Source organism: Chiloscyllium punctatum, chromosome X (genome assembly GCF_047496795.1).
Source record: "Chiloscyllium punctatum isolate Juve2018m chromosome X, sChiPun1.3, whole genome shotgun sequence".
NCBI classification, from domain to species: domain Eukaryota; kingdom Metazoa; phylum Chordata; class Chondrichthyes; order Orectolobiformes; family Hemiscylliidae; genus Chiloscyllium; species Chiloscyllium punctatum.
In genome coordinates this window covers 18,298,330-18,310,137 of record NC_092791.1, presented here as the reverse complement: position 1 = coordinate 18,310,137, position 11,808 = coordinate 18,298,330, and the positions used below count along the sequence as shown (strand labels likewise).

The 11,808-nt window shown below is 41.5% G+C and overlaps 1 protein-coding gene across 10 annotated transcripts in view; it reads right to left on the bottom strand.

The window, feature by feature from the left end:
• Positions 1–1,987: 1,987 nt before the first annotated feature.
• Positions 1,988–11,808, bottom strand: part of r3hdm2 (R3H domain containing 2) — a 272,705-nt gene continuing 262,884 nt past the window's right edge. For 9 of the 10 annotated variants that reach the window (XM_072567272.1, XM_072567278.1, XM_072567281.1 and 6 more), the window contains 4 exons: positions 11,369–11,513; positions 10,898–10,998; positions 8,592–8,676; positions 1,988–2,682 (listed from right to left, as the gene is read on the bottom strand). In XM_072567272.1, coding sequence (XP_072423373.1) covers positions 2,342–2,682; positions 8,592–8,676; positions 10,898–10,998; positions 11,369–11,513 — 672 coding nt within the window. In that variant the 3' untranslated portion in view covers positions 1,988–2,341. The remainder of the gene's footprint in view (positions 2,683–8,591; positions 8,677–10,897; positions 10,999–11,368; positions 11,514–11,808) is intronic. The other variant, XM_072567275.1, reaches the window with a different exon arrangement.

Below are 11,808 nucleotides of genomic sequence, written 5' to 3'. Positions count from 1 at the left end.
TCAACTTCAGGTACAAATTGGATTGTTAGCAGAGCCACTGATATTTACCAGGTAAACCTGCTTGGGACTGGAGGCAAACGTTTCATTCAGGGGTGCACATTGCATGAATGCAGTCAATACGTCATATTAATGTCCCACTTTCTGTGAGAATGATATATCACCTGCGTTGGTCTTACGCTGCAAATGAAGCTACCTTGGTGAATTGATCCTATTGGACATCAACCCTTCTTATTGCTACACTAAGATAGCCCCTAACTGAAGTCCTGAATACCATCCTGTGATCATGACTCTTGAACATTCACTCTTGGGACATGGACATCACTGGCTGAGCCAACCTTATTGCCCGTCCCTTGTTACCCTTGAGAAGGAGGTGGTGAGCTGCCTTCTTGAGCCGCTGCAGTCTTGGGGTTGGGGGTGAGTGGGTGGGGGGTAAAGTAGCAACAATAAAGAAAAGGCAATAGATTTCCAAGTTAGAATGGTGTGTGATTTGGAGGGAAACTTCAGGTGATGGTGTTTCCATGCACATGGCACCCTTGCCCTTTTTGAGTGGTAAAGTCACAAATTTAGAAAAAGTGTTGTTAAAGGAGATTTGGTGAGTTACTGCAGTATATCTTGCAGATGGTATAACTGCTGTCACCGTATGCCTGTGGTGCGTGGAGTGCCATTTGTGGTGCATTATCCCTCCTCACCTCACCACAGCATATTTACTGTTAAAGCATGTTCCCAACCCTGTCTAAAAATAATCATTAGTAATAGTTTCTCTTTCTGCTTGTTGGACCATTCTCTCTTCAAATGAACAATCCATCATCTGTCCCTTCCTCACCACAAAGCTGCCTCTTCGTCTTATCATCTGCAGGAAGGGTGGGGAGCAAGTCCTGAACATGCTACAACTCCAGCTCTTCCTCCTCACCTGTCCTTTCAATACCACAACCACCACTGGACCATCAGGTCTTGTGCTGTCCTCTCATGGATAATTAACAACTTCCATGAACTGAATATAGCAAGATCTAAGCTATGGCTTTGATTCCTGACATACACTCCAATCCTGTGCTGCCACATGCTGCTGGGCTTGCAAGATGTGGTCATCCTATTCAATCTGTATTGAAATCAAATCCCGGATCCTATCCGCTACCAGTGGTGCTGATCTACTTACACCCCAACCTCAGCTATCCTCCACCATCCAAAACTGGCCAAAATCACATGATCCATATCTTACAGCAAATTCCTCCTGCCCATCATTTAATCCTTCATAGCCTACATTGGAATCTTGCTCTCATGCCTTAATTTAATCTCATCATTCAAATTCTTTCACAGCTTTGCTCTAGCTTTTATGTCTGCAACCCATCCAGCCTTGAGTACTCTCGTACACTCACTGGACCTCTGACTCTGTCCCTGTCTTTTGTATGCAGCGCTCTCTTCCTTTGTCCCACGCGTGGTTAGCACTGTTGCCTCACAGCGCCAGGGACCTGGGTTCGATTCTAGCCTTGGGTGACTGTCTGTGTGGAGTTTGCACATTCTCCCTGTGTCTGTGTGGGTTTCCTCTGGGTGCTCTGGTTTCCTCCCACAGTCCAAAGATGTGCAGGTTAGGTGAATTGGCCATGCTAAATTGCCTGTAGAGTTAGGTGCATTAGTCAGAGGGAAATGGGTCTGGGTGGGTGTGGACTGGTTGGGCCGCAGGGCCTGTTTCCACACTGTAGGGAATCGAATCTAAGCTACTGCTGGGAGAACCTTGGCTTGACTTCCTGAAATTCTTTGCCTAAACTCCCCCGACACCAAGTCATCTTCTCAACCAATTTTTGGTCATTTCTCTCCCTGCCCATGTCCACCATGGAATGCCTTGCTGTTTTTTTATATACTAAAGGTGATGACCTGAGTGCAAATTGCTGCATCTTATTTCCTTTAGATAGTTTCCAAAATGTCAGATCACTCTTCTGTCGGGCCAAGCAGTGTCACCTTGCAAATAAAATACAATTTAAAACAAAGAAGATATTGAGAGTCTGGACTGGCAGACAAACTTTTATATTTAAAATCAAAAAAACAGGTTAAATAAAATTTGTCGTGACTATACACAGTCAACTGCTTGAGTCACTTAAATAAGCTTCGAATACGTTTGCACAATTATAACAGAAAGAATACACATGGGTTGTGTGGCTGTGTAAAACAGGAGTTTGGGAGGGAAAAACAAACTTTTTTTTTCCAACTGATCACTAACTTTCCTTAATTATGTCTAAAGTGATATTTGGACAAAACAATACACTACAGGAACAATGCTGACTTAAAACAAAGCCAATACAGTCATTCAAAAGGAGAGAAGAAAAAAGGCTTTTCAGATATCCATTGGCTACTGGGAACTGGCTCTTTCTAGAATGCGAAGATCATAGCTCCTCTTGGCTGTTCGCAGTTTAAACCTGTTTGTTGAATTATTCAGTCTGATAGTTGCATTTTGAGCTGCCATGGTCGAGGGGAACACGGCAACTATAGTATAAAGTGCAGCTAGATCACCGGCATTCTTTGAGTTCTCGGTCGCTCTGTTACAGTCCCCAGAGCCACTGCTGCGTTGCTGAGAGTCTTTCAGCCACTGGATTTTGGCACCAGACATTGAAAGTTGACTGAAAAGTTTGTCTGCTTCAGTGCGAGTGATTCCTTCAGGAAGATCTGTTACCTCCAAAATTCGCCCGACAACTGAAACAAAGAAAGGAAAACATGCTAAGTAGTTCCAAGAGACATCCATTTCAGTCAGTCACTACCCACCAGTGTGTCAAACAGAAGTTAAGTTCACAGATGATTCATTGTGAATCCTGCTCAGCTTTATTGTAATATAGCTGGGCTCCAATTTAAAACAGCTCGCCCTATTCACACAAGATAGATCGAGAATGAAACTGCCATAATGAAGTTCTGTATAAAATCATTCATCGATGTAGTCCTATTCATGAGAATTTGAGAACCTAAATTGCCATGGCGCAAGCTGAAAATACAAATACAAAATTATTCTTGTTATACAAATACCACAAATCGCTGAGAGCAGAAACTCATTTAAAACATGAAGCACAGTTAAGATTGGTCAAACCAGCCTGAACGTTGCACAGCTCCAGAGTGGCTGCAAACCATTTGGGCTGAGCAATAGGAATAGATGTACCTTCCTTTAATCATGGTAAGTGGCATACTACACTCTGAATAACTTATTTAATTATCGGCTGATAACACAACTTCAAAAACAACAACTATTCTATTGCTCAGCTTTCTGTTATGGGCTGTCAAGTCTCCCCTCTCTACAGGAGTAATGAAAGCCCCAGTGCACACCGTCACCTGACATCCCTTTTGCATGAAAAGTCAACATTTGAAAATCAATCCCATGTTTGTGCATGCATCAAACGTTAGTTGGACAGTGTGAAACCATTGCAAATTAGCTGTCCCTGCTGCTCAATACCTATCTTACAACATAACTAGCAGCATAAATATTTACAAAAAGGCTGAACAAAACATACCTGGCAGACTGATGTTGCTCCAGTGCATTGCTGGAATGAGCACAAAAGACATGCGCATGAATGTATAATTTGCTGCTAAATTTTTGTCTAATTTCCAGGAGCGTTTATTTGTATACTAATGTGAATGTCTGACAAACAAATACTAACACACTAAACAGATGAGAAGATTGATTCTCATCAGGGGTTATGCCTGATAACACCATACAGCTTCAAGTACATACGAACAATCGCTTGTTGATACTGCATATTTTCAGGTCTCCCTCTTCACCAAAACAGATCAGCTAACAGCAGCACACTTTACAATTCACAAGGCAACGTAGATCAGCAAATGCCAAATCAGCCAGTGATTTGGTTACAATTGGGAGGAACTTGCATTAGAATAGCTATGACTGGTAGGTTACTGACCTTTCGCATGGTCATTTATCTAGATATTGCACCGTCTCCAAAAAGAAATGCAAATGTTATCTGACCAATGTCAAGTTAAGCATTGACTGTTGCTTTCCGATTGCTGGAGCTACAAAACTTTAGTGAGCAAATCTCAAATCTGTACAAGTCCTCATTCTATATATGCACTTCAATACTCTTCAATGAAATGGCAGCAGAAGTAGATGGAAGGAGCAGACAGACAGGCATGTACACAAAGCTTAGTAAACTCCTAGGATTCTAGATTGAACAGATAAAACGAGAGTCTTCCACACAAACACACAAGAGCACACCAAAGTATTGTCAATTCAGAATGGGAAAAGTCTTTTCAGAGGTGTCAGAACAACTGCCAAGACAAATCTTCCAAGGAATGTGCTGGAGTGGGACATCCTTTTACTCTTTTAAAAGCAAGAGTTTTTGTGCTGCAAATTACTAGAATTAAGAACCAGTAACAGAGAGAGATCACTGGGGAAATGACAGGAACAGCAATCTATCTCCTGGACCAATTAATTTCCAGGATTGAGAATGAAACCAAGGAATGATAGAGAAGGATTTGGGAGTTTGGCAAGAAGACTTCCTTGCTCCAACTTGTGGTGTTGTTTACACATTAACCTGCCTTTATTTTACCAGCAAATTCAGCTCCATTGTTGTATGCAGCACTCAACTGTGAAAATGAATATTTAGTAAAGATATAAGGATTAATATTAACGTGACAACGTAACAAATACCATCAACAGTAACATGAAAAAGGTGCCCAGAATAAGGCCATGGAAATGGCCTTTGACCGTGCCTGAGCCTCATCCACAAGCTTATGGTAGCATTAAGACATAAACAATTCACTGAGTTAGCCACGCTGACAAAACCAATTTGTCTAGTGTCTTTCCACCATGAAGCTGCACTGTACAAAAGGCAGAGTAACTTGGTGCTTTATGAACACAGTGAAAATGGCACTATTTCCAAATGTTGTTAATAAAACATGGAAATGACTTGAGCTGGAACTTTAATAATGTCTCAAGGACTATCAAACTCCAGAATCCAAAATCAAATAGATATTGTCTACAACAAGAGTCAAAACGTGTGGTGCTGGAAAAGCACAGCCAGTCAGGCAGCATCCGAGGAGCAGGAGAATCAACATTTCCAGCATATGCTCTTCATCAGGTATCCTCATTCCTGATGAAGAGCATATGCTGGAAACATCAATTCTCCTCCTCGGATGCTGCCTGACTGGCTGTGCTTTTCCAGCACCACACTCTCGACTCTGATCTCCAGCGTCTGCAATCCTCACTTTCTCCTAATTGTCTATAACAGAGCTGTAGCTGAGAGTCTGTAAGCCAAAACAGAACAGACTTCCATGGAAAGAACCTGAATGTACATTACCTCAGAAGACACAGAGTGGACGCTGTCAGCTGTTAACGAGTGAATGCAAATAGTGTTCGAATTTCCAAATAGGTTTTCAAAAAAAATGAGGGTATGAGAGCTGATAACAAGATCAACATTCATTGCCTCTTGAGAAGGTGGTCATGAGCTGCTTTCTTGAACCGCTGCATTCTACATACTGTAGGCAGATGCACAATACTCTTAGGGAGGGAATTCCAGGATCTTGACCCAGTGACAGTGAAGGGACAGCGATATATTTCCAAATCAGGACGATAAGTGGCTTGGAGGGATACCTGCATGTATCTGCTGTCCTTACCCTTCTAGATGGTAGTGGTCATGGGTTTAGAAGAGGTTGCGTAAGAATCTTTGGTGAATCGCTGCAATGCATCTTGGAGATGGTACACACTGCTGCTACTGAGCATCGGTGGAGGGAGGGAGTGAATGTCTAAAGTGGTGGATGGGTTGCATGAATAGGATATTCATAAACAAACACAATCACAGTCAGAACAAAAAATAACCGCAATATGGCTTCAACAGAGGTTTAAAATTAACTGGGAAATTCTGGAGGTATTCTGGAGAAACTGAATAACTTTGTTGAACATCACTGCACAGATATTTTCCACGCTGTATTATAAACTTCAGTAAATAGCCCAGAGGAACTAGGACTTCCTTCCTACCCTGTATATAGTGCACCAGACTATTCACTGAAGATCCATAGATACCAACTCCTGCAGAGATACTGATGATATAGCAAACATGAACTCAACTGAAACAATAATGTAAGCTTTAGAAATCTTCATCAGATGAAAGGAGTAGATCACAAAACCTCTTTTGTTACAAAAGCAGGGAATGCTGGGCAAACTCAGTAGATGAGGCAGCACTTGTGGAGAGAGAAATGCAACTAACATTTCAAGTCTGGTATAACTTCTTCAGAAACTCGTTTGGATCCACTTTGTTGTGGATTGTGTGGAAAATGTGGAATGAAGATTGTAGAGTTGGCCTTGACAGTTTATAACATTTCAGTGCATATAACACCATTTGCCACAATGAGGCAGGGACAGCACTTTTGGCTCAGCTGTTGGCAGTGCCATGCAGAAATGAACTGAACCGGGATACCTTGTACAACCATTTTCCATTAAAGACATTTATACAAATACAAATTTATAAAAGTCATTTCTGTGAGCAGAGCCAAAAAAAAAAGGTCATTCAATCTGGGAGTCATTTGCAGAAATAACATGAGATCAGTTGAGTACCCCTTAGGTATTATGAGGCAATTCAGTGGTTTGAGGAACACAAGAGTTTGCTGTGTAAAGCTCCCCATATCTTGGTTTGGAGCACTCACTAGCAACACTCTGAATGAGCAGCACAGTTGTGCAACAAGCCAACAGTCCGCACACAGGCTGCACACAATTTAAATCAACACATATTCACCATAAATTAATTTTAATGTTTATTTCTCTCATTCTGCTTCCAATGCCTCCTTTTCCAATTTAATGGCATGTTGTCGCTGAAAGTTTTTGTGTTCTTTCGTGGGATGTGAATGTTGCTGCCTGGGCCAGCATTTGTTCCCCATTGCTCAATGTCCTCAAGAAGCTGCATTCTTGAATCGCCGGACTCCTTGAGGTGGAGGGACATCCACAGTGCGGCAAGTGAGGGCTGTCCAGGAGTTGAACCCAGTGACACTGAAGGAATGGTGACATATTTCCAAGTGTTATGACCACACCCCAAGTTAGGGTGCCCAAATTATTATTGTTCCAGACAGATACTCCAAATTGTTCAGTACCAACTGAGGAGGGATGAACTGACTCCCTTTCTTTCTTCACCTGCCCCTAGGTTGGTTACAACAAGACTAATTTAAAAAGGTTCCCTCCTTTGAGGATATATCCCAAAATGTGTTTTAAAAGGAGTCAATTTAACCAGGTTTTAGTGAGTTAGCAAAAGAGTGAGGTTACTGATTGTTAAAGTGACAGGCAATAATAACGCAACACAAATACACACAGATTAGGAATAAGAAGTGAGATGAGTCTTACATAACTTTCCCCTATAGCTACCCCATCCAGCCTTCAAATTATACATTAGAGTCCGCAGATGGAGGCGAATGTGAAATTTATTGGGTGCTTGCTCGAGCCAAGGAAAAATTACTAGGTACCTGTACCAGAAGTGCTCCCAAGATGGTTTGCAGAAAGCATAGTACCTTCTGGAAAAAAAAGGGATAAACTTGACTGAGGTAACTGGTTCATAAGCTATCATTAGTGAGTATTGTAATGGAAACCAGCCTAACCTTTAGCACAGAAAAGTATCTGTACAAGAAAGAATGAGCACGGATTGATTTGCTGTGTCAAAGCTTTTATAACATCTTCAAAAGGGTAAAAATAAACAAAAAAATGGACATAGATTTGGATTTTCAGCAAACCTTTGACAATGTCTGAGCCACATTTGCTTTATTAAGCCATTACTTTAAATAGGTTCCTGCTAAAATAATACAAATTCAAAAATCTAAGCACGAGTGGGTCAAGGAAAGGTGTAGTGTCATACAGATGTTGGAGTACCACCATTCTCACACTTCTGTTACTCATCTACATAAATGATGCAGAGGTGCTGGTGTTGGACTGGGGTGGACAAAGTTAAACATCATACCAAGTTATAGCCCAACAGGTTTATTCAGACCCGAGGAAGGAGCAACGCTCTGAAAGCTACTGCTTCGGAATAAACCTGTCGGACTATAACCTGGTGCTGTGTGATTTTTAACATAAATAAATGACCTTGTTGCAGAAAGTAAAGGTACGTTTGTTAAATTTGAGATAACACCGACATAGGGAAAGTAGTACAGCAAGTGGATACGGTTGATTGCAGAGTGAATTAGGTTGATAATGCAAGTGGGTGAGCAAGTTTAACAAGTAAACTTAATCGTGAAAGGGTTAAGAATAAACAGTACAGGGAGACAATGAGGAATAAAGTTAAGACAGAGAAAATTAGTGGAGTCAACAACTTCAATGTGGGGAAACAATTACTGTTAGGGTTCAGAGCCAGACAGCGGGGGACAGGTCTCTAGATTTTGCTAAGGTCATTAAATGTCAGCTCCTACCAAAATATTTAATGCCTCTTTTCAAAATGTTGCTACTTTGCGGTTTCATTTACATTGTTTAACTGAAATTACTGGATAATTCAAATAAGGACCACAAATGATCAGTAGGCACTACAATATGAACAGTGATTCAGCTTTTAATAGTCACATTTTCAGCCTGGAAAACCTTCACCAGAAAACTAACCCATTTACATACTTTCTGCAATGGTTCAGATACTAACCAACATCACCTGTGCCAAGGTCGGTAGACGCTGATTTCAGGGTTGGCTTCTTTCCTCGTTTAGTGTGTTTTGTACTGCATGGACCCTTTCAAATAAAATAAACCACAGAATTATACTATAGTACAGCGTGTAAAGATCAGTAGCAGCTTGCAAAAGGAAGAAGATAAGATCTCTAAAAAATAAGGAGCAGGAGTAGACCAATCAGAAAGATCATGGCTGATCTGATTTGTGGCTTTACTTCCACTCCACTGCCTGTCCCCTCCCTGATGAAGGAGCAGCACTCCAAAAGCTTGTACTTCCAAATAAATCTGTTGGACTATAGCCTCGTATTGTGAGATTTTTAACTTTATCCCTCCCTGCCTTCCGAATAACCTATGACTCCCTCGCAGATCAAAAAGCTGCCTTCAACATAGCTGATGTTGATCAGCCTTCACTGCGTTTGCAGATAAACAACCTTCTCAAAGGAGAAATTGCTCCTTATCTCTATCATAAGCGGGAGACCCCTTTACTCTGAAACTGTGCTTCCTATTTCAAGATTCCCTCACGAGATGAAACATTCACTTAGAATCTTCCGTATAAAAGGTCTTCCTGAATCTAGTATGTTTCAGTGAGATCATCTCTCAGTTCTTCTGAACTCTAGAGAATAATGACCCAATTTACTCAGCCTCTCATCAGAGGAAATCATCCAATTGAGTGAATCTTCTCTGTACTGTATCCAAAGCAAGTATATTCTTCCTTAAATATGGAGACCAAAACTGTGCATAGAATTGCAAGTGTGATCTCACCAAATCCTTCTACAACTGTAGCAAGACTAATTTGCCCTTATTCTCCTGTCCCCTTGCAATAAAGCTCAACATACCATCTGCTTTCTTTCTTGTTTGTGGTATATATTTTTTGATGTTCCTTGTATGAACATCAACATTAAGAAACTTCTTACTCCACTGAAAAAAAAACCTACTTTTCTATTCTTAAAACCAAAGTGAATACCTCACACTTCCCCACATTACACTCCATCTGTCATATTGTTGCTCAGACACTTACCCTTTCTATAGCTCCATGCAGCTTTACATTTCCACCTAGCTTTGTATCACTGGCAAATTTAAATACATTACGCTTGGTTTCGTCACCTAAGTCATTAACACAGATTGTAAAAAGTTGAGGCTCCAGGAATAAACTGAAGACAGAGAAAATTAGTGGAGTCAACAATTTCAATGTTGAGATATGTAGAGAAACAATTACTGTTCGGATTCATAGCCAGACAGTGGGGAACAAGTCTAATCCCTGCGCGCTCCATTAGTTACAGCCTACCAACCTGTTTGCATGTGGCTCAGGTAACAATCCCGAGAGTCCACGCTTTCATTTAAACCCAACTCCTCAAACTGTCTCAGCAGATCATTATCCCAGGTCCACCTATGTGGTTGGTTCCCACATGGATTGTACTAACTGGACGCTCCCGCTCCTGGTCGCCATGAAGAGACGGGGAGGCACGGTGGCTCAGTGGTTAGCACTGCTGCCTCACAGCGCCAGGGACCCGGGTTCAATTCCTGCCTCAGGTGACTGTCTGTGTGGAGTTTGCACATTCTCCCCATGTCTCTGTGGGTTTCCTCCGGGTGCTCCAGTTTCCTCCCACTGTCCAAAGATGTTCAAGTTAGGTGAAATTTGGTGTTACAGGGATAGGGTAGGTCTGGGTGGGATGCTCTTTGGAGGGTTGGTGTAAGAGTCAATGGGCTAAATGGCCTGCTTCCACACTGTAGGGATTCTATGTTCTTCACTTTGACCCCCGGGCAAGCAACTCAACCATGGGAATTCCCAGTCACGGCTGCAATGAGAAATATCTACTCCCAGACTGTACTGTCCCCTATCAGTACCATATTCCATTTCACTCCCTCCAACAGTGTCCAATTGAATGACGTCCTGCATGTTCCTATGATCAATATGCCCATCCACTGGGTAACTCCGGTACTCATTCACAGAGATAATTTAGAAAATATTTAGCATCAACTAGTGCACAGGAGAAATGGGCAGACACTTATCCAATAGCATATCTTATTGAACCTTGCCAAGAGGAACCTATTGAGAAACAGTAACACTTTAACCAAGGTAAAACAAACTGGCATGTAGCCTGGACCTGATCATGTGTGGCACTTCCTAGTTGCAATATCAAGATGACATTGTTGTCTGGGTGCTAAGCAGATGATGTCCACAGAGTCTAATAGATGACACTGTACCCCTCCAGTACAAAACTCAAACCAAAACCAACCCTAAATGACTGTAGTGCATTCCCCTCATTCTTTTCCATTTCATACCTGATGAGTTGAATACTGGCATTGTCCATGGATTACTGGAGGTGGGCATACAGGAAGGTTGTACTGCAAAGGCTGGCCAAGTAAAGAATAACGAGTGTCACCTATTCAAGAAAAGAGACGGTGACTTTGCAAGCATGCTCAACAACGTAAGTTTGCAACTTGCACCCAAAGCACAGTAAGTGGGATACCATCCCTCAATGGAGAGAAACATACAAAGTTACAGTCTGTTAAGACATCTAAAAAGCTTGAGACGCTACATTCAGTACCTATAACAGTAAACAGAAACAGGTAACTGTGATAATTATAACAAGCTGCAGTAACTTTAAATGAATGCCATTCCTACAACTTACTCTATCACTATGAAGTGAGGTAATTAATACATTACGTACATAAACAGTCTGTGCATTATAAGAATTGTTAAATACAAAAACATCAAAATATTTCAAAAATGTTATCTGGAGAAGTATTCACCTTGTGCTGGACCCACAGGTCTGGAGAACTGGGCAATAAGTGGCAGTGGTGCGAGAGCAGGACAGACATTTGTCACATTTGTCACTGGAGATGGTGTTGGCGACTGAGTTGGAGAGTTAAGAGGACTGTTTAGTTGGGCATTGACCTGAGGAAATAAATGTCAACTGTTAATAGCAATGACAAATAAGCAGGTTTACTTGACTTCTCTAGATTGATAGAATACCAGGAAATACGTCAGGAACTTTACTATCGGTTAAATGTCTATACTGGCAAATAGCAACCTCGAGAATTCCACAGAGCTGACCCAGATTACTTTTCACTTTGTGGGGTAAAAGGGGCGACATCTGTGTCTGTCTGCACATCCCATTATCACACTTTTGTGTCACGTTTTTCCATTATAAACCTCAGTATCAAAATTAACAATGGAAACTTCCTAAATA